Source organism: Leucopleurus acutus (assembly GCF_964270905.1).
Source record: "Leucopleurus acutus genome assembly, chromosome: Y".
NCBI lineage: Eukaryota > Metazoa > Chordata > Mammalia > Artiodactyla > Delphinidae > Leucopleurus > Leucopleurus acutus.
Window position 1 is genome coordinate 7,010,439 of NC_139164.1, and position 22,976 is coordinate 7,033,414.

Below are 22,976 nucleotides of genomic sequence, written 5' to 3' on the forward strand. Positions count from 1 at the left end.
TCCTGTGACAGACTGTAATGGAATAGAATATGAAAAAAATACATATGTGTGTGTATAACTGAGTCTCTGCTGTACAGCAGAAATGAACACGTTATAAATCTATACGTCAATAAAAGTTTTTAAAAAGAATACAAGTGCTACTACAAAATTAAAAAATGGTGTCAGTGGGCTTCCCTGGTGGCACAGTGGTTAAGAATCCGCCTGCCAATGCAAGGGACACGGGTTCGAGACCTGGTCCGGGAAGAATCCCACATGCCGCGCGGAGCAACTAAGCCCACGCACCACAGCTACTGAGCCTGCATGCTAGAGCCCGCAAGTCATGATTACTGAAGCCTGCACGCCTAGAGCCCGTGCTTTGCAATGGGAGAGGCCACTGCAATGAGAAGCCTGCGCACCGCAGAGGGGACTGAGAAAGCCCGTGTGCAGCGACGAAGACCCAACACAGCCAAAAATAAATAAATAAAATAAATTTATGGAAAAAAATGGTGTCAGTATTTCGTGACATGGAAAGATGCCCCTCAAAGTCCAGTTGAGTGGAACACATACAAGCAGTTATAGAACTGTATCGGCCCCATGAAAAAAAGTTTTAATTTTGGTAAAATACACATAACAAAACTTACCATTTTATCCATTAAGTGCACAGTCTAAGTGTATTACTTCTCTGATGATAAAAATGGCGAGCTTGAAAAAAAAAATTGGCGAGCTTGTTGCACTTTTTTTTTTTTTTTTTTTTTTTGCGGTACGCGGGCCTCTCACTGTTGTGGCCTCTCCCGCTGCGGAGCACAGGCTCCGGACGCGCAGGCTCAGCGGCCATGGCTCACGGGCCCAGCCGCTCCGCGGCATGTGGGATCCTCCCGAACCGGGGCACGAACCCGTGTCCCCTGCATCGGCAGGCGGACTCCCGACCACTGCGCCACCAGGGAAGCCCTCGTTGCACTTTTAAAGAGGAGAGGCCTTTGGGGTTCCGTGTGATGTGTCCACAGGACTCCGCAGGAGGTTTGGTCCCCAGGAAGCGGTCAGCTGTGCTCTGTTCTGGGCGGTGCCCCCAGGAGGCTCTGTTTATTGCTCTGTGATCAAGACAGGCAGGATCACCCTAAGGGGTGGGTGTTGGAATGCCGGCTACAGTTACTCCAAGCGTGACTTTTTATTCCGCATTTATGAGTACTCAGAGTAACCCGTGGGCGTGGGACAACATTCACTTTGGAACGGGAACTGGGTGGGATACATCAGCCTTTCTCCCAAGCCCTCTCATCTTCCCATTTTGCCGCTCCGGAGGGTGGCCGTGTCAGTACTAATCTCTTAGGTTTCCTTTTAGAAACAGGTGCCTCCTTATGTGTTACACGTGAAAATGGGGGTTGGTCCAGGGTGAGTGCTCTGAGTCGAGATTTCTCCTGACCCCGTGCGGCTCCATGGTCTGGATCCTCTGCTGTGTGTCTAGCAGGGCCTCTGTGTGTGGACATTTACGGTGCTTCCGGTACAGCAGACAGTGCTGCGGTGTGATGCTTTTGAACCCGAGACCCCATACGTGTGCGTGTAGGCTGTCCTGATCCGTTCCTAGCGTGGGAGGTTTGGAGGCAGAAAGCACCGTGCATCGTGAAGTCTGTTTTTGTTGGCTTTGTGGATGCGATAGGTGACCGATGCTTTTACCGTTTAAATGGGCATTTCTGTCATTATGACCGAGGTTGGGCATCATTCCATGTGTTCAGAAGCTTTTTTTTTTTTTTTTTGAATTCGAGGAACATAGTTAAGGATCTAAAAACCGGATGATGTGAGTTCTGTTCGGAGTACACACCATGAGAACTGGGGGTAGAAGGAGAGAGAAGGCCTGGGGGCCCGGCCCGTTGGCCGTGGAGCTGACTGCGTATCCAACAGACTTGTGGGGAGACCGGTCAAACTTTGGCTGTGAAGGGTTGATGGGGGCCCTGGTGTAGAATCCCGCTTTTGTAATCCGCATACCCGGTTTCCCTTTAAGTGAGGGGTGTGCAGGATGACTATCTAGTTTAGATAGCGCTTAATAGTCTAACACATACAACCCAATATAAAACCAAACCAAGCAGTTTGTCCAAATGTTTTTTTCTTTTCAAACACACTTTTAAAAACAAACTTAGGTGTTTTTAAATTTTTTAAAGGTAATTTTGGATTAAATTTTAATACTGTGTGTGGGTATTACTTTTGCCTATTAGAAAAGTCTGAAACGGTGGTTTTGCCTAGAAATGTGAATAAAATTCTACAAAATGGTTAATTAGTCAATACTGGGATCTGTTGATGTCATCTGGCACATGGTGAATTACGGTTGTAAGTACTGAAGATGCACATAATAAGGAGTTTTAAAACTCCATATGGGGCTTTCCTGGTGGCGCAGTGGTTGAGAGTCCGCCTGCCGATGCAGGGGACACGGGTTCGTGCCCCGGTCCGGGAAGATCCCACGTGCCGCGGAGCGGCTGGGCCCGTGAGCCATGGCCGCTGAGCCTGCGCGTCCGGAGCCTGTGCTCCGCGATGGGAGAGGCCACGGCGGTGAGAGGCCCGCGTACCGCAAAAAAAAAGAAAACAACTCCATACTAACTTACCATTTACCTTATTACAAAGGCACCAGGGAGTGCTTTTAACATGATTTCTCTTAAATCGGTGACGTTTTCTTCTCTATCTAAATCTCACCATTCTCGTGTTTCTTTATCCCTAGGCAACCACTAATCTGACTTGTATCTCAGAGATTAGTTAGCATTTTCTAACTAGTGTTATATGTGGAGCTCCAAAAGGGATCATGTACTCTTTTTATATCTATATATAAAAATTTATTTATTTATTTACTTTTGGCTGCGTTGGGTCTTCGTTGCTGCGCGTGGGTTTTCTCTAGTTGCGGCGAGCTGGGGCTACTCTTCGTTGCGGTGCGCGGGCTTCTCATTGTGATGGCTTCTCTTGCTGCGGAGCATGGGCTCTAGGCGCGCGGGCTTCAGTAGTTGTGACGCGTGGGCTCAGTAGCTGTGGCTCGCGGGCTCCAGAGTGCAGGCTCAGTAGTTGTGGCGCACAGGCTTAGTTGCTCCACGGCACGTGGGATCTTCCCGGACCAGGGCTCGAACCCGTGTCCCCTGCGTTGGCAGGTGGATTCTTAACCACTGCGCCACCAGGGAAGTCCTGGATCACGTACTCTTTAAAAAAAAAAAAAGTGTTTAGCTTATGAAGGCACTCTGTAGTTAATTCATAGACTGAGCCACCAGCACATCAATATCAAATGTTGCCCTACCTGCGGATCACCAAATGATAAATGAGCTGCCTGAACCCTCAACTACCTGCCCAGCCCAGGCACCTTAAGAAAGCGTGGCTTCTCTGATGAAGATTGAAAACAGCTTAGGGTCCTGAGGGTGAGAGTGGCCAGTGCAGGCTTGGTTTTTCTCGGAGGTTCTGGGAAGAGGCGTGTACGCGCCTCGGTGTAAAACACATACCCGTGGTTTTATGAACAAAGTGGGCATCGTGCATCACATCCTGACGCCCTCCCGCTGGTGACAGCTGCTGGGTGTGCGTGTCTTGCTTCAGCCTGTGCGGCGAGCAGGGCACCCGGCGGCCAGGCGAGGGTGGTGGCGGGCTGACTTCACGAGGCGGTGGCGTCCGGTTTCACGGGGCAGGGGCACCGCGTATCTTGTCATCGTTTAGAAGCCGGGACTGGGCGAGCGTGATGCCTTGGGAGACAAGGACCCAGATCACTGTCTCTCCCCAGCCACGTTTCTTTCCCAGACAGCTGAGAGCCAGCGCTTCCCTCCCAGAGCTGTGTCGGCTGGAAACAAAGCAGGGTAACAGGAAGCCCCACCGGGTGCACGCATGTTCTCCTTTGATATGTCCAGGTGGTATCCTGGCGTCTGCCCGGGAGTCAGCGGAACTGGGCACCAGCCTGGGGCAGCCTGGCCGTGCCTCCCGGGCACCCTGTCCTTCCCTCTTTGTTCGGCCAAGGAAGTGCTGCTTGCGGGAAAGTGTGGGAGGATGTGGTAACCTCTTCTTCTGTGTCTGTTTCTCTGTGTACTTGTCGCCTGCACTTTCTTCCCCCGTGTCGGCCCCTCCCTGGAGATCCTGATGGGCAGGTGTGGGATGGATCTCGGCGCTGGTATTTCCCTGAGGGCCACGGGCTAGTTTGCTGGGTGGCCGCAGTGCTCATACCACTGGCTTAAGCAAATGTGCTTGGAAAAGGTTAAGACCCGAAACTGGGTCACTCGAGGCCTTTTCCTGATTAACGCAGGCGTCGGTAAGCCCCTTGCTGTGGGAGACGTGCTGAAGTAGGGGACGCTTCTCGCCCGGTGCTGGGTTAAGGCTGTTGCCGTCCGATGCCGTAAAATGCTCACTAAAAGCTCTGTGTGCACAGCACCGGGATACTCCACTATCCTCCGTTCACAGGGAAGTTGGTACCATACGTTCAGCTCCTAAAACGTACATGGAATTTCAAACACCGTAGGGAACACGTCTCTTAACTGTCAGGCCGTGAATTCTATTGTATAGCTTGTAATGACTCTCTCGGTCTTCCTTCCAAATGTATGTGGTAATCTGAGTCTCGTCTACAGAGAACTTCGCCTGCCACTTCGTCGTTCGTGGCCCTCTTGAGCAGTCCGCTGCTGCGAGCAGTTTTTATGCCAGGGCCACGTTATGCATAGGGTTGACGTATGTTTCCTGCCTCTTTGCCGGAGGCCTTAAACCCTTCCGTGACTCTGCTTACGCCCGCCAAGCTTGCCTTCGGGAGGAGATCAACACCCAAGGATGGAGGTTCGCTGCAGGAGGCCGTAAGGGACGGCCACATGGGGTGGCGTGGCGACACATCTGAAGAAAGGAGGTGTCTGGTCTAGTGGCGGCACCCACGCCTGCTAGGAGCAAGTTTCTTGCCCCGTGCGTGGGTTTCTGGACGTCACTGAGCTGCAGTGAGTTCTACACCAAGCCAGTGTCGTGCCGGGCTCCCCTCTGCTGCTGGCTCCTTGGAGCTGTCCTAGGGCTGGTGGCTCTGCGCGTGGCCCCAACATTGATGAGTGCAGGTGTTCCTGAAGCAGCAAGAGGAGAGGGATGGATAGGACGTCAGCAGGTTGTATCCCTCCTGCTTTTCCCTCCTCCCCCTTCCTCTCCTTTCTCCCCCCTCTCCCCCACCCCCAAGAGCTCTTCCTGGGGCAGAAACTGTGTGTTCCCACAGAGGGTGTCTGTCTTACTGGGGATGCTGGTGGGTGTTGCCTTTGGAGGGTGGTCTGAGGTGGATCGTTCACATTTCAGGGGGAAAGTGTCTGTTTTGAGCATTTGCGGGATTTGTTCCTCTTTGTTCCTGTGCTTATTTTCTTCTTAAAACAGAGTAGACCCAGAGGTTTATCCTGGACAGACGCCGACTCCTTTGGGCTGTTTGCCATTCCTGTTTTTATGAAATAAAATCGGGGGGAAGAAGCCACACAGAGCAGGACTGTTGTATTTGGGGAAAGGTTGCTTCTCCTCAGATGCAGATTCAGCGTGTGGCTTAACCAGCTTAATCAGCTGAATCTCCAGGTGAGATGTTTCAGATTCTAAGCCACGTAGAGAGTGGTAAACAGTTAGGATTTTGGTTTTCGTTAGAAGGCGTGCGAGTGATGTTGATATAATTTAGTTTGGAAGCGCTGGTCGTTTCTAATATATTAAGGCAGGCAGAGAACGTTTCACGTACTTTTGTTTCTGTACCCTGACGTATGAGACTCTGTTGCTCTGTTGCTAATCCTTAGGGCTACTCGTACTTAGTTATGTTAATGGTTGCACATTTGAGTGTCTGGGGTGTCTTTACCGAAAAATCCATTCTGTTTAAATGTAGCCAAGAAGCTGCATCGGTGCCTTTCTGAAAACTGGGGACATGCACCGTGACCTCGGGTGGTTTGGACAAAGCGTTTTTAGTACGGGTAGTGCTGGGTGAGACAGTCCCCTTCACCCCCCTTTGCAAAAGTTGATGGAAAAATAGCCAGGCCATTTGGGGCTGCTCCAGTTCTGCCTGCGTTCATTGTGTGACATTTCTACGTGGTCTTTCCTGCTCATGCACCCGGGGAACGCCAGAGGCCGAGACAGGCGTGCACTTGCCCTTGCTGGGAGACAGATAAGGGGCGCCCCAGCCTCGTGGGGCAGAACCCTGATGCTTTTATCCCGTGTGAATGCTGCTACACGGCCCTGGCATTGGTTTAAAATGCAGCTTTGATGTCTTGTATCAGTTTCAGCTATTTAGGTCATTTGGGAATTTTCCTCTTTACCTCTTTCGCCTCGTGTATAAAGGCAGGAGCTCCTGGACTCTTATCCCGGTTTATCAAGTGTGATGTCACCACCCACAGCATCGTGTTGTCAGATCAGTGCCCGGGAAAACAACTCCGCCATTCACAGAGTGGTCTGACCTCTGTTTTTATTCATTCACGTAATGTATGTTGGAAGCGCTCCAGCCAGGCGGCTGAAGTCGTACCCATAGGTCCTGCCCTCGGGGCGCTGGCAGCTGAGGGGGCGGATGGGCATGGACAGGAAAAGCTCTAACAAGTGGTGGCTCTGGCAGAAGGAGGGAGGGCTGGAGCAGAGCTCAGCAGTCAGGCTGTCCTTTGAAGGCTGAGCCAGCTTTGAGACACAGACGTGGACCTAAGTCAGTGATGCTGGGACCTCCTAAAGAGGCTGGCAGAGCGGATGGGGGAAGGGAGGAAGGGTATCTCGGGGCTAGAGCGGCGAGTCTCAGACCTGAGCTCGCCTCGGAATGACCTTGAGGCCTTGTGCAAACACAGCCGTCCCAGCGATGCCAGTGCCGCCTGGCCCGGGCTTCGCTCCGTGGCAGTTGGGAGCAGCTGAGGGCGGTGGGGTGAGGCCAGGAGCTGCCAGAGCTGAGTTGCAGGGAGCTGGTGTGGTAGAAGGTAAAGACAGCTCAGGAGAGGGAGAGGCCGGTCAGCATGTGTCCTCTAGAGGATTGACCGGCGCAGGAAGGAAGCAGCAGCTCAGGGCAGGCTTCATTTTGTGTCTGTAGGGTGGTGCTTTTTATGTGTGTATTTCACTTTTAAAGAATAAAAAGGCTGTTTGCAGTTGTCGCCCTCCTCCAGCCCAGTATCTCGAGGGCCTGTACCCTCTGTGGGCCTGTCCGTCGGGGCCTCTGCACACCCTCCCTCCCTAAGCTTCTGGGGGCTCCTTGCCCGGAACTCACCCCCATCACCCGCAGGACTCACTGGGAAGCATTTGAGGAACTTCCAGCCTTCCCTTTATCTGGAAGTCCCTCCCCACTGCCGCCCCCCTTGGCGCTTGCTTCTAAGGTGCCCCAAGCATCACTGTTGGTTTCATTTTCCCCCGAGGATGTCGCCTGCAGCCAACACACCCTGTGGTGCCCCCTCACAGTGTCCCGCCAGGCCCTTCCCGTTGGCTTCCCAGCCTGCCGGCCTGGTACTGTCAGCCCCCCCCCCCCCCCCCCCCCCCCCCCCCGCGCTCGTGGGGACCACATGCGGAGTGCGTTTATTTTCTGAGGCAGCGCCTCTTGGCTGCACTTGGAAATGTTAGGAAAATAATGCGGCGTTCACGTGATTTTTTTTTTTTTTTTTTAGGGACTTCTGCTCTTTCTCTGAATGAGAAACATTTCATTGAAGCCCTTATTTTAATAATTTCTTTTTAAAAATGAATTTTCTGTATCTAGATCCATTCTTAACTTTCACTGGTATCCTAGCATTTTTTATATTTGAGATCTAAACCCCTTCCTTTCAAAAAAAAAAAAAAAGACTACCTAGCATAAAAAATTAGTTTTAGAAATTGAAGTAAATTTAGATTAATTTTGGTGTGCACCTTTTGGGAAAGGTTTCAGAGAACCCTCATTAGGGCGAATAATTTGATTTGGAAGCCAGAAAACCCGGTGTTAATAGTCAGCAGCATTGCTTTTCAGTATTCATGTGGAAGGAATATTATGCCATATTAAAAATGACATTTTGGAAAAGTGACAGTGGCCTGGAGAGTCAATGCTCACCAAACCAGGCGGGCTGCAGAGAGAAAGGGCCCCGCCAAGTCTGCACGATGCTCTCAGCCGTCTGAAACGGGGAAGGAAATGCAGAGATGTTACCCACCGTTCATCTTCAGATGACGGGTTATCCTCCTTTATTGTCTTAGTCGCATTTCAGTTTTTAAATGTTCCATGTTTTCTACAATATGCCTATTCTTGAAGCTTTCCGAGCAGCAGTGGCCATGTGAATGAAAAGGCTTTCTTCCCTGTACACTGGGGTGACCATGGTAGTGGCTGTTAGTCTCCCGTGGGCGTGACTTGGACGCAGCCCTGTTGCGTTTCCGGAGCTGGCAGGATTGTGCAGCTGCACGCACAGGAGGGGTCAGCACCCGCACCCCGGCCGGGTCACGGCTGTTTCCTCCCTGGCATCGCTGACCACACTGCCTAGCACAGAAGCATGGCCTTGGATGTCTCTGGGCTGAGCCGTGCCGTCCTTCTTCCTCCCGGAAGGGGCGTCCTTGCTGGTCTCCCCAGCCGAGCTGGCTTGTGTCTGACTGCGTGGCCTGCGGAGGGGGCGTTCCCTTCACAACTCTCCCTTCTGTTCCTGTTTGATGTCTGTTGCGGGGGAGCTGGTCCAGCTGTAGCAGACATAACAGACGTCCCGCCCGCCAGGACAGGAAGGTTCGGGTGTGGTTCGCTGCATACCTGCTGTGTGTGCCTTTCCTTCCGACACGCGTGGCCCCCTGAGGGGGCAGGGCGGTTAACCCCTAACCAGGTACCACTAGGTACCACGTGGTCCGAGTTCTCCGAGGCCCTCACATCGGGGCACCTTGCCCACCTGTTTTGGCACAGCCTGTGGCCTGTGCACCCCTCACGGCCCCAGACTTCCAGGGACCCGGGTGGTTTAAAGCCACCTGGAGTGCGTATCTTGTGTGGGAAGAAACACCATCGTCTGTTGAAACGAGCGCCTTAAATCGGCCCCTGCCATTTCTGTTCCATCTGGGAACGCTAGGTGGCGCCAGAGCGTTCGGTCCCCAGAGCTTTCCTGCCCAGCGTGGTCACGGGCTTGTGATGGAGAGACCAGCCCTCAGCCACATGTCCTCCTTTCATCAGCCACATGTCCTCCTTTCATCAGCCACATGTCCTCCTTTCATCAGCAGAATCCAGTTTTAAACATCAGAGGGGCTGACAGAAACTGCCTGAACCTTCCTCGATTCCCAGATACGTTCACTGTGCTCGAGGAAAGTCTGAGGACCTGACGAGAGCCACATACGTAGGAAAATTTCAGTCTCCCCAGGAGCCATGATTCCTCACTTAGAGCTTCTAGGTATCACCCTTTTCACTGTGTTTTCCTTTTTTTTCTTTACAGCTGCAATTAGTACCGTAACTGTTGACTGTGTCTCCTCGAAGTAGAGGCATGTATCTGTGTACAGACATACCTTGCTGTGTTGTGCTTCAGATACTGCGTGTTTTCTGTTTGTTTGTTTTACAAATGGAAGGTTGTAGCAACCCTGTGGCAAGCAAGTCTGTTGGCAGCATTTTTGCAACAGCACTGGCTTACTTTGTGTCTCACAGTTTGGTAATCCTCACAGTATTTCAGACTTTTCCACTGTCATATTCGTTACGGTGATCAGTGATCTTTGATGTTACTAATATTATTACTAGGGCTCAGATAATAGTGTTTTTCAGCAATAAAGTCTTTTAAAATTAACGTATGTACATTGTGCTTTTGTAGGCATGATGCTGTTGCACACTTGGTGGACTATAGTATAGTGTAAACATAGCTTTTATATGCACTGGGAAACCAAAAAGTTCACGTGACTAGCTTTATTACAATGTTCACTTTATTGTGGTGGTCTGGAACCCAACTCGAAACATCTCCAAGGTCTGCCTGTATTATCCTTTAAAATAAGAGGAGAAACATTTAGTCTTCTCAAAGAGCACGACTTCTGCCCCAGTAAACCAGCTGGTTCCCCACTCATTCCAATTACAGAGTTGAAATATGTTACCACAAAGTGTAAGGCGTTTTCTTTTCCAAGCCTCTTTTTCCTTTGCCTGCAGTTTGTCTAGTTTGTTCCCTTCATTAATTACCTGTAAAGGAAGATGACAGACGTTACGGATATTATAGCACAGGAAAAGCCATCTGAAAATGAAATTCACGTGGCCAGAACCTTCCTTACGAGGATTTTGAGAAACTTTATGAGGTACAGTTTTGGTTTTACAATCCCTTTACTTCTGTGGTGTGATGACTTCATCTGTTTTATGCTTTAGCTCGTGGGAAACTATCAAAAAGTCAACACATTCCACATTTTGCCACCCGTGTATTTTTCCTCGTTTCTGAGTCATCAGAAGGTTTATGTTATAAATGCTTTCTGGGTTTTCTTTAATATTCGTTGTTGCATAATATTCTTTAATGTTTTTGCCTGTTGGAAGAATGTTTGATCCCCATCAGGTACTTAGAGGCTCAGTTGAACCCTTTCTCCGATCTCGATTGGGCTGTACAAAGTGTCCCTGGTGAGGCTAGATCCGTCTTAAATTGCAGGAGGGGGCTTCCCTGCTGGCGCAGTGGTTGAGAGTCCATCTGCCGATGCAGGGGACACGGGTTCGTGCCCCGGTCCGGGAGGATCCCACATGCCGCGGGGCGGCTGGGCCTGTGAGCCATGGCCGCTGAGCCTGTGCGTCCGGAGCCTGTGCTCCGCAATGGGAGAGGCCATAGCAGTGAGAGGCCCGCGTACAGCAAAAAAAAAAAAAAAAAAAAAAAATTGCGGGAGGAGGAGGGGCGAGCATGGGCCATGTGCTCCTGCAGCAGCTTTACCCGGGAGGCCCTGTGATGTTCCTACGTCGGCTGCAGGGATGTCCAACTGGACATGCTGTTTCACACCTGGGCAGGTGTGGTCAGAAACCTAACAAGCCACCCACGGATGGTGGGGGCGGTGGAGGCGGGCAGGGAAGGCTCCTGCCACGTTCAGAAGCCCTGGCAGGAATGGACTGGAGCCTGTTGGTCTTAGGGCGTGGTGATTCCCATGACAGGAACCCTTAGATGACTTCGGACGCTCTGGGAGGCTCAGAGGAATACATGTCCACCAGTCCCCGTTAACTGCAGGATAGCTGTGTTCACTTAGTGAAGTGAGTGAATAAAAAAATGCAGTCAAAACTCCACGGGACCCAGCTCAAGCTTTTCTGCAGCCCAGTGCCTTCTCCTCAAACAGGCTAAGGGCCTGTGCAAAGTTGCACTGACACCGGACAGACAGAAGATGCTGCTGTGTCTTGGGGGTGGGGCAGCGGGGGTCGCGGGCAAGATTCATGTACTTACTTAGAATAAATTTGGAAGCCTAAGGGCTGGTTCACATTCTGGGGCCTGTGATTCTCGCCCAGGGATGTTCTCCGGTAACGAACCTGTACAAAGAGCGTTGGTGCCCAGATGCAGTGGGAAGCACCTGACAGCGATGCAGTAAATCACCCAGGAATCGTTTCTGCCTCCCACTCCTTTCTTCGCCTGAAGTTGTCCTTGGTGTGAAGTCCCTGAGCCATCTGCATCCTTTTTCAGGAGGACTGAGCTGAGCTGGAGGCCACACTCCTGGCACGTCACCAAGTTCTCCGACAGCCACCCCGAGACATCGGCATCTCCATTCCCCTCTGCCAGCTCCTGCCCCTTGTGGCCAGGCCAGCACCACGCCAGGTAGGCACGCCTTTCCCGCCGGGATGGGAAGCTGGTTTCACTTTCTGCCACACTCATGACTTCCCTGCCTTGTCGTAATTGTGCATTTCTCACTGTATTTTAGTTTTTGTTGAGGTACAGTTAATTTACGATATTATTCATTTCCGGTGTACAACATAGTGATGCAAAATTTCTATAGCTTATACTCCATTTAAAGGTATCATAAAGTATTGGCTCCGTTCTCTGTGCTGTACAATGTGTCCTTGCAGCTTATTTAGTTTATAGCTTATACCCCTTCCTCCCCTACCCCTATCTTGCCCCGTCGCCCTTCCCTCTCCCCACTGGGAACCACTGATTTGTTCTCTGCGTCTGTGAGTCTGCTTCTGTTCTGTTATATTCGTTTATTTTTTTAGGTTCCACATATAACTGATATCATACAGTATTTGTCTTTCTCTGTCTGACTTAGTTCATTAAGCGTAATACCCCTCTAGGCCCATCCATGTTGATGCAAATGGCAAAATTTCATTCTTTTTTATGGCTGAGCAGTATTCCATTGTGTGTGTGTGTGTGTGTGTGTGTGTGTGTGTGTGTGTAAGATATACCAATCTTCACCTTGTAAATAATGCTGCTGTGAACATTGGGGTGCATGTATCTTTTCAAATCAGTGTTCTCATTTTCTTTGGGTATATACCCAGGAGTGGAATTGCTAGATCATAGAGTAGTCCTATTTTTAGTTTTTTGAGGAACCTCCATACCGTTTTCCACAGTGGCTGCACCAGTTTACATTCCCGCCAATAGTGAACAAGTGTTCCTTTTTCTCTACGTCCTCACCAGCAGTTGTTATTTGTTGTCTTTTTGATGACGGCCATTCTGGCAGCTGTGAGGTGATACCTCATTGTGGTTCTGATTTGCATTTCTCTGATTAGTGATGTTGAGCACTTTCCATGTGCCATCTATATGTCTCCTTTGGAAAAATGTCTGTTCAGGTCTTCTGCACATTTTTAAATCAGGTTTGTTTTTTTAGATATTGAGTTGGATGGGCTGTTTATATATTTTGCATATTAACCCCTCATTGGTCATATCATTTGCAAATATCTTCTCCCATTCAGTAGGTTGTCTTTTCATTTTGTCAATGGTTTCCTTTCCTCTGAAAAAAAAAAGGCCTTTAATTTTCGGGATTTCCCTGGTGGCGCAGTGGTTAAGAATCCGCCTGCCAATGCAGGGGACATGGGTTCGAGCCTTGGTCCGGGAAGATCCCCCATGCAGTGGAGCAACTAAGCCTGTGTGCCACAGCTGCTGAGCCTACGCTCTAGAGCCCGCAAGCCACAACTGCTGAAGCCCACGTGCCTAGAGCCCGTGCTCCACAACAAGAGAAGCCACCCCAATAAGAAGCCCGTGTACCGCAATGAAGAGTAGCCCCTGCTCACCGCAACTAGAGAAAGCCTGCGTGCAGCAATAAAGACCCAACACAGCCATAATTAATTAATTAATTATTTTTTGAAAAAAGCCTTTAGGGCTTCCCTGGTGGCGCAGTGGTTGAGAGTCCACCTGCCGATGCAGGGGACACGGGTTTGTGCCCCGGTTCAGGAAGATCCCACATGCTGTGGAGTGGCTGGGCCCGTGAGCCATGGCTGCTGAGCCTGCACGTCCGGCGCCTGTGCTCCTCAACGGGAGAGGCCACAGCAGTGAGAGGCCCGTGTACCGCAAAAAAAAAAAAAAAAAAAAAAAAAAAAAGCCTTTACTTTTAATTAGGTCCCATTTGTGTATTTTTGCTTTTCTTTCTTTTGTCTTAGGAGACAGATCCAAAAAAATATTGCTACAGTTTATATCAGAGAGTGTTCTGCCTATGTTTTCCTCTGGGAGTTTCATGGTGTCTGGCCTTACATTTAGGTCTTTAATCCATTTGGAGTTTATTTTTGTGTATGGTGTTAGGGAGTGTTCTAATTCATTCTTTTACATGTAGCTGTCCAGTTTTCCCAGCACCACTTACTGAAGAGGCTGTCTTTTCTCCACTGTATATTCTTGCCTCCTTTGTCATGGATTAATTGACTATATGTGTGTGGGTTTACTTCTGGGCTCTCTATTCTGTTTCATTGTTGTATGTGTCTGTTGTTGTGCCAGTACCATATTGTTTGATGACTGTAGCTTTGTGGTGTAGTCTGAAGTCAGGGATTGTGATACCTCCAGCTCTGTTCTTCTTTCTCAAGATTGTTTTGGCTCTTCAGGGTCTTTCATGTTTCCATGCAAATATTAAAATTATTTATTCTTGTTCTGTGAAAAATGCCCTTGGTATTTTGATAGGGATTGCATTGAATCTGTAGATTGCCTTGGGTAGTATGGTCATTTTAACAGTATTCTTCCAGTCCATGAACACGGTATATATTTCCATCTGTGTATGTCATCTTCAGTTTCCTTCATCAGCGTCTTACAGTTTTCTGAGTATAGGTCTTTTACCTCCTTGGTTAGATTTATTCCTAGGTATTTAGTTCTTTTTGATACAGTGGTAAATGGGATTGTTTCCTTAGTTTCTCTGTCAGATAGTTCATTGTTAGTATGCAGCACGTTTTTTTGTATTGATTTTGTATCCTACAACTTGACCAAATTCACTGATGAGCTCTAATAGTTTTTTGGTGGCGTCTTTAGGGTTATCTATGTACAGGAAGTCCCCTACATACGAACGAGTTCTGTTCTGAGAGCACGTTTGTAAGTCCAGTTTGTTCGTTAAGTCCAACAAAGTTAGCCTACATACCCAACTAACACAGTCGGCTATATAGTACTGTACAGTAAGAGTTTTATAATACTTTTCACACAAACAATGCATAAAAAAACAAACACAAAAAATAAAACATTTTTAATCTTATAATACAGTACCTTGAAAAGTACAGCAGTCCAGTACAGTAGCTGGCATCCAGGGGCTGGCATCGAGTGACCAGGCCAGAAGAGTTACTGACTGGGGGAGGGAGAGGAGGTGGGAGATGTAGGGCTGAAGGATCGTCAGCAGTAGGAGACGGAGGGGGAGCTGCAGTTTCACTCACTCCTCACGTTGCTGGCACAGGTTCTGGTTCCTTGCTGGATTCAATTCTGTCTACCCTCTTGAAAAAACGATCCAGTGATGTCTGGGTAGTAGCACTTTTTTTTTTTTTTTTTTTTTTTTGCGGTATGCAGGTCTCTCACTGCCGTGGCCTCTCCTGTTGCGGAGCACAGGCTCCGGACGCGCAGGCTCAGCGGCCGTGGCTCACGGGCCCAGCCGCTCCGTGGCACGTGGGATCCTCCCGGGCCGGGGCACGAACCCGCGTCCCCCACATCGGCAGGTGGACTCTCAACCACTGCGCCACCGGGGAAGCCCGGTAGTAGCACTTTTCTTCTCGTCATAGATGACACGTTAGCACTGGATTGCATTCTGAACGGCTGCTGCAGCCTTTGTGTACCGTTCTAAGTTTGGGTCCTGTGCCTCGAAAACTAACAGTGCCTCCTCAGATAAAGAAAATCCCCTGCCGTTTCCTGCATCGTGAATCTCCTTGGTTCTTCAGCTACTTCTCCCTCTTGTTCCTCTGTGCTTTCTCTGGGCCTCCAGTTCTGTCAGGTCTCCATTAGTAAGCTCCTCGTGTTACACAGCAAGGAGTTCAATGAAATCATCCTCTTGCAGATCTCGCTTGAAATAAAGATACTGTACTACTGTACTCTACACAGTACTGTACAGTACACAGAAGCACAGCCACTGGTAGAGATGCACGCACGTGACAATGCGCCAGACACATGAACTAACTTATGTGATTGGACAGGCGAATGCGTGTTGCTGTCTTTGAAAGTTCTCAACCTGAAGGTTCGTAGGTAGGGGACTTGCTGTACAGTGTCACGTCATCTGCAAGCAGTGACAGCAGTTTGACTTCTTCCTTTCCAGTTTGGATTCCTTTCATTGCTTTTACTTTGATTGCTGTGGCTAAGACTTCCAAAAGCATGTTGAATAAGAGCGGTGAGAGTGGGCATCTTTGGCTTGTTCCTGATCTTAGAGGAAATGCTTTCAGCTTTTCACCGTTGAGTATGATGTTGGCTGTGGGTTTGTCATAGATGGCCTCTATTATGTTGAGGTACGTCCCCTCTATACCCACTGTGTTGAGAGTTGTTATCATAATGGGTGCTGAATTTTGCCAGAACCTTTCTCTGCATCTCTTGAGCTGATCATATGGTTTTCATCCTTCAGTTCGTTAATGTGGTGTCTCACGTGGGTTGATTTGTAGGTGTGGAACCATCCTTGCATCCCTGGGATAAATTCCACTTGATCATGGTGTATGATCCTTTTAGTATATATTTTGGATTCAGTTTGCTATTATTTTGTTGAGGACTTTTCATCTATGTGCATCAGTGGTACTGACCTGTAATTTTATTTTTCTGTGATATCTCTGTCTGGTTTTTGTATCAGGGTGATGCTGGCCCTGTAGAATGAGTTCAGAGCATTCCTTCCTTTGCAATTTTTAGGAAAGTTGGAGAAGGAAAGGCATTAGTTCACCAGGTGAAGCCATCTGGTCCTGGACTTTTGTTTGTTGGGAGTTGTTTAGTTATTTTTTTAGATTGAGTTTCATTACTGGTAATTGGTTTCTTCATATTTTCTACTTTCTGGTTCGGTCTTGGGAGATTGTACTTTCCTAGAAATTTGTCCATTTCTTCTCGGTTGTGTTTCTGTGGTATCAGTTATAACTGTTTTCATTTCTGGTTTTATTGATTTGGGGCCCTCTTTTTTTCTTGACGCGCCTGGCTAAAGATTTATCGGTTTTGTTTACCTTTTCGAAGAATCGGCTTTTAGTTTTATTGATCTTTGTTAATGGCTTTTTAGTCTGTATTTCATTTATTTCTGCCCCAATCTTCATGATTTCTTTTCTTCTGCTAACTTTGGACTTTGTTTGTTCTTTTTCTAGTTCCTGTAGGTATAAGGTTAGGTTGTTCGAGCTGCTTGTTTGTTTCCTGAGGTAAGCTTGTGTTGCTCTAAACGTCCCTCTTAGGACTGCTTTTGCTGTGTCCCATAGATTTTGGCTTGTGTTTTAAATAGCATCTTTCTTGACCTGAGAATGATGTTCTTTTTCTGATGAGAAAAGGCCGTGGACACACCGTTACTGGTAGGACTCTTAATTTTTTCACTGAGCAGGCAGGTGTATAATGCCTGAAAACAAAAAATAAAACGCCAAGAGAAACGACAGGCAAGTGTGCTTCCTCATTTATGTTGTCCAGCTGATAAATCAGGAGCCTGGAGGCTTCGCTTTCTGGCTGAATCCCTTTGGGCCAGCCGAGTGGGATGGCTGTCCGCGTCCCCCACGTGTCCACAGCCACCACGTTACTTATTGCTGGGCAGGTGTTTTGGCCAAAGCTCCCCCAGGAAATTCTGTTAAACACCAGCACTCTCTCCCCAAACCCCAGGTTGCTGTGTGGAGGTACAGGGGAGACCAGGGGGCTTCACAGCCCATGTGCCAGGCCTGGTGGTTTCTTGGTAACTGTGAGACAGAGGATGTTAGAATGGTGAGCTGGTGGAAGTGGGGTGGGGGGGGGCGCTGCTCAACCTGGCTTCTCTGGAGCCCACATTTTGGGGTCAGAAGGGCTAATGCAAGGCACGCATGGGAGAGCACCATGGGTGTGTTGGCTTGGAGACGTTCCTCCTGGCCACGTGGAGCGTCCAGTCACCTGAGGCTAGTGGCCAGTGTCTTCACTGGTCTGTTAGAAGGATGATGGTAACAGCAGTAGTGTGGCTGTGGGGTATGTACACCAGTGCACATGTGAGTGTGTGTGTGTACCTGTGTGTGTGTATGTATCTGGGTATGTGTGTGTATCTCTGCGTGTGTGCATATTTGTGGTATGCATGACTGTGTGTGTCTGTGTGTGTGTGTGTGGAGCTAACATAACTATTTCAAAATGAGTTTTCGGCTGTTAGTAAATACTGGTCTGCTGTGAAGGAAATAGGTCTTAAATACAGTATTACCTATTTCAAGCCGTAAGAGATTATAATAGTTGGAGTCCAGGGTGTTTTTGAAAAATCAGATTCTCCTCCGTGTGGTAAAACTTAAGTAAAAAGCGGGCCTTATATTTCATTAAGCCCGTTTGGTGGTTTCTTGATTAAAGAAACACATACGCCCTGTGGAAGAAGTGCTTAGCTTTGTTTATATTTGCTTGGACTTAGAATCTCCTGGAAAAATCCCCTCAGGAATACTGGTGGGAGGATGGAGAAGAACATTCTCCGTTTCTGCGAAGGGTACCTGGTCTGTCCTCTGCAGACATGGCGTGGAACGGTTATTGCCTCCCTCGTATGACTTAATGAAAGCACTTAACACGCCTGGAGAAATAGTTTCATTATTGAGAGCTTTAAGTGTGCAGTAGTAGCACTATGTCTAAAAAACAAGTACATACGTTAGTCTTAAAATACTTTATTGCTAAAAAATGCTAATCATCATCGGACCTTTCATTAAATCACAGGCACACGTCATTTCAAAAGGAGGTATGCCTGTGATTTTAATATCTGGGCTTGGAAAAGTCATGTTATCTCTGAACTTGCCTTTTTAAGTTGAAGATCGTTCTCTTTTGATGGCTTTCTTTGCGTTAGCAGTCTGTAGTATGAATCATTTCCTGCACTCAACCAGGGGTCCACAGACTCGTCTCGCAGGGGGCCAGACAGGATTGACACCTCAGGCTGGTGGGCCAGTGTCCACGGCAGCTGCGCAGCTCTGCCGTTGGGAGCAAAGCACACAGCCATGACCGAGTTCCCGTCAAACTCGAGTTATGAGCACTGAAATCGGAATTTCGTATCATTTTCACGCATCAGGAAGTAGTCTTTTGATTCCGTGCCCTGCCCCGCCCCCATTAAAAAACTCTAAAAGCCGTCCTTAGCTCACGGGCTGCGGTTTGCTATCTGCGACACTTAACCGGTGATTGAAGATCAAGGTGTTCACAGGGGCATTGCCTGCTGCTGCCTGCTCTGGACCTGGTCCAGCCTGTGGGTGTCGAGCTGAGAGATGTACCGCGGCGTGGAAGGTTTTCTGTTTGGGGACAGGCGTCGTGTGGGTAGGACTCGGTCCTTTCAGCCTGCCCTTGGAAAGCTGCTCTTTGAAATGGGAAAACTTAGACGCGCCGCACCCAGGGGTCTCGCTCCGGGACGAGTGGCTGCCTTCTGCCCAGGGCCAGCCGCTCCTACGTGCATTGTCTCATCTTGCCCTTTGTTGCAACATGACTCTAAAGCACGCTGTTGCCTGTGGTTCTTGTTTCCTAGCTCTTCGTCCCAGGACCTGTCGAGCGGCCTGTGGGAGCAGACGCATCTGCAGCGCGCCTCTGACCACTTCAGCTCCCTGGGGAGCGTGGACAGCCTGGACCAGCCTGCCCAGTCCTACCCGTCCGGGCGCCTCTCGGCTGCCAAGTCCAACAGCAGCATCGACCACCTGGGCGGCCCGAGCAAGCGGGACTCCGCTTACGGCTCCTTTTCCACCAGCTCCAGCACGCCTGACCACACCCTGCCCAAGGCGGATGCCTCCTCTGCTGAGAACATCCTCTACAAAGTAGGCCTTTGGGAGGCCTCCACCGGAGGCAGCGACCGGCAGGGCCTGGCTGCCGGCGACCCTCAGTGTGTGGACGAGAGGCTCGGGTGCTTCCCCCCCAGGGTCCCCTGTGACAGCAGCAGGAGCCCCAGGCCCGAGGACAGCCCTGAGCCCAAGCTAGCTGCTTCCGGGAGGTCCAGTTTTGGGCCAGTCTGGTATGTTCCCGATAAGAAGAAGGCCTCTTCGTCCCCTCCTCCGCCCCCTCCCCCTCTCCGCAGTGACAGCTTTGCGGCCACCAAGAGCCACGAGAAGACCCAGGGCCCTCCATTCTCAGAGGCGGCCACCACGCAGCACCCTCCGGGCCTGACCCGCGCTCAGTCCCACAGCGACTGGCGACCGGAAGCGGCCGATCAGCCGCAGAGACCAGCGCGCCTGGGCGACGGGAGGAGAGCCGGAAGCTCGGGCTGCGCGCCGGGTGTCCCCCTGGACTGCGGGTGGCCGCCGTGCGACAGCGGGGCCAGGGCCCTCCCGGGGGCCGCCAGCCGGCTCCAGGCCTCCCTGTCCAGCACGGACGTGCGCTGCCCGCCACCTTCGCCCGCGTGCCAGCACCCGCGCCACTCCAGCGACGAGAGCCCCTTCTTTCACGAGGGGCCCGGTGCCGCCACGTGGCTCAGGGAGCAGCCGCCTGCCGAGCGCTTCCCGGATGACAGCCCCGCTCCGGTGGGGCGGCCCAGCGCTGGCGACCAGAAGGGGGACGGTGGCGCGCAGAGCCGCTACTACTGCGTGACCTCCAGACGCGGCCCGCAGGGCGGCGCCCCGGCCGCGCAGCCCCGCTGCTACCCGCCCCGGCTCGAGGGGCCCCCGGGCGCCCGGCAAAGGGGGAGGGTGGCGCCGGCGGACAGGGAGGCCGGGGGCCACTGCGAGGGAGCCGAGGAACCGCCCGCGGCCGGCCTCGTGGAAACGGCGAGTGTGAAGAGGGTCGCAGGCGGCTTCGCGTGGGGCCACGCGGGCGGCGAGATCTGTCCCCTGCAGACGCCCATGCTGCACTCGCTGACCCAGGAAGGGGCGCGCCGGCCCGAGGCCGGCCACGAGGGCGCCCCGGAGAGGCCCCCGCCCGAGGCCCCGGCGGGCAAACCCATGCGGAGGAGCGACCGTTTCGCCACCACCCTGAGGAACGAGATCCAGCTGCGGCGAGCCAGGCTGCAGAAGAGCCGGAGCACGGCAACCCTGGCCGGCGCCGCGGAGGGGGACGAGACCACCGCCGAGGCAGAGGCGCGCGACTGGGGGGTGCAGCCGGCAGGGGGCGCCCCGGAAGCCGCCTTCTCCAGCACATATAAGGACCACCTGAAGGAGGCGCAGGCCCGCGTCCTGAGGGCCACGTCGTTTAGGCGCCGCGACCTGGAGCCCAGCCCATCGGACCCCGACACCCTCCCTCGCGTCTGGGAGGCAGCCCCGGCCAGGCTGCCCTCGAGCGCCGGCGGCGCGCTGCACGCCCCGCGCATCGCAGGCCGGAGGCGCTTCACGGCCGAGCAGAAACTGAAGTCCTACTCCGAGCCCGAGAAGATGAACGAGGTGGGGCTCGCAGGGGATGAGCGCCCGCGCCAGCGCCCCGCACCTCCCGATGAGACCGTGCGCACCTTTGCCGACAGGTGGAAGTTTTTTGAGGAAACCAGCAAGCCCGTAGGCCAGCGGTCGGGGCTGAGGCCGGCACCCTGTGGGTTCCCCAAGGAGAAGCCAGAGAGGCCTTGGACAGCGGGCCCCGGAAAGGAGGGAAAGGTGGGGAGATCAGACCCACCTCAGAGGCTGGGAACCTTCGCAGAGTATCAAGCCTCGTGGAGGGAACAGAGGAAAGCCCCGGAAGCCAGGAGTTCTGGGAGGTACCACTCGGCAGACAACATCCTGGACGTGGGTCTGGACCAACACGAGAGGCCACAGTACATCCACGGAAGGTCCCGGTCGTCGCCCTCGACCGACCTCTACAAGCAGGTAAGCGTCCTGCAGGGAGCCAGGACAGAGCCACCGCAGTCCCATCTTAAGGTGCGTATAGGACAGCCCCAGGACATCATGGCCCATTGCCGTTGTGACTTGTGTCCAGCTGTCTGAGCGTTTACGTGCACCAGCTTTTCTAGTATCAGCACCTGGAGACAGAGGCGATACACTCATGACAATTGCGAGTGCCCTGTTTGCACCCACGTCTCGAGTTCCCAGCCTCATTGTCAGCTCTCGCTGAAGCGGTCTTTCCCTTTGATTAGCTTGCCCTTAATATACAAAGGGAAGAAATTGGGGGAGATGATAGAAAATGGCAAGCTCTCCTCTGAAATTACAAGGGGCGCGTTATAGCACGGCTTAAGGCAACCTTGATGTCACTTGTGCTATTAGTTTTCTTCTTAGTCCCTTTTTGTGGTGAAATATTTTTAAAGGTTGTTCTGGGGCAAATGTAATTGAAAATGCAGTGTGTTAAACTATTTCACTTTTTTTTTAAAGTAGGAGTTTTAATGGTGAAAGTTGATGGGAAGCTTTCTGAAAAGCTACACATTTGTATCCATACCTCAAAGTCCATAGTCAGTCTTCCTCTCCCACTCTCTCTGCTTTTTCTCCCCCTTCCATCTGCATTTGTACATTGCAAAGAAAAGATTTCCTGCAGCATCAGATGGAGGTTCTTTTAAGAAAAACCAGCCATCGGTTTGTTACACAATAATGAACGTCCGCATGTGAAGACAGGTGCAGGTTTCTGTGTGGCCCCCTGGTGCAGAAAGGCCTGCAAACACCGCGACCGTGTGCCCATGCCCCGTGCAGTGTGACCTCTGAGAATTCCATGCTTGATCGGTCAAGAAACAAGGCTCCCAGACTCCAGGTCCCGGGGCTTGAGGTTTCGCTGCAGGGAGCCGTGACCAGCTGGGTTTGATTTGATGAGGGTTTGGGGGCCAGTGTGTCAACACAGGTTTATGACCCTCACGTAGGAGTTCTGCTTCCTGCCCAGAGCCGAAGGGGACGCATGGTCTTGTTGAGTCTTTTTGGTGAGACGCTTTGGAGAGCCGGGCTCGCGGGTCCCGTGGCCGGCTGACGGCAGGCGGCGTCACTGCCTTCGTGGTGCGGGGTCACAGGGCGAACCCACAATGAAGGGTTCGTGATCACAGAGGTCTCGGAGGCGGTGGCTTGATGACCGGGTGTCTCATTGTGCCACCCTTGGCAGGAAGCTTCTGTGGAAGTGCGACGGCAAACGGAGGACCCCGGTGCGCGCAGAGAGCTTTCTTCCTCAGTCCAGGCCGAGGAGGGACGCCCCACTCCAAGGTAGGAGACTCTCGGACTCGGGGTTACTGAGAAGGCATCTTGGGGTGGGCTGCGTTATGGTGGGTGAGTGCTTGGGCGTCCGGTTTCCGCCAGACCCGAAGTGGCCACGAACCAGGTTCAGCTTCCAGCGTCCCCAGGACCAAGCCCTCAGCCCTGCACCACTGCCGGCGGGAGAAGCATCCCCAGGGCGGGGACGCTCTGAATGCCATCGTGGCATTTTTGGTTCTTAAAACAGCTGCTGTGTTTTCCGTACAGTGAAGTTCTTTATGTTCACAGAACGAGAAACCCAGCGTAGTGGCTTGAATGACGTGCTTTATCCAGAGCGGCCATCTGACGGGATGCTTTAACGTCGAGGGCACGGCTGGGTTGCTGGGTCTGGAAATCCACATTGTCTGGAAGGATTGTTGGTCAAAGGACGAGGGCAAGCCTTTCTCAATTGGCCTTATTTACTGACTTAATTTTGAGCTTTAAAATAGAAATCGAGTCGGTTGGCTCCCCAGGAGGGGATCAGAGCATCTGAAAGAACGGAATGGCAGCAGTGTTACACTGTCACGTGCCCTGATTCTCCAGTGTGTCCAGTGTGGCTGTGTCACTGTAGTGA

The 22,976-nt window shown here is 51.4% G+C and overlaps 1 protein-coding gene across 2 annotated transcripts in view; it reads left to right on the forward strand.

The window, feature by feature from the left end:
* LOC309978909 (protein Shroom2-like) overlaps window positions 1-22,976 on the forward strand; it is a 129,893-nt gene that overhangs the window by 61,708 nt on the left and 45,209 nt on the right. The window contains exons 3-5 of one of the 2 annotated variants that reach the window (XM_082865578.1): window positions 11,466-11,597; window positions 18,823-21,070; window positions 22,278-22,375. In XM_082865578.1, the coding sequence (XP_082721704.1) occupies window positions 11,466-11,597; window positions 18,823-21,070; window positions 22,278-22,375 (2,478 nt within the window). The remainder of the gene's footprint in view (window positions 1-11,465; window positions 11,598-18,822; window positions 21,071-22,277; window positions 22,376-22,976) is intronic. The other variant, XM_082865579.1, reaches the window with a different exon arrangement.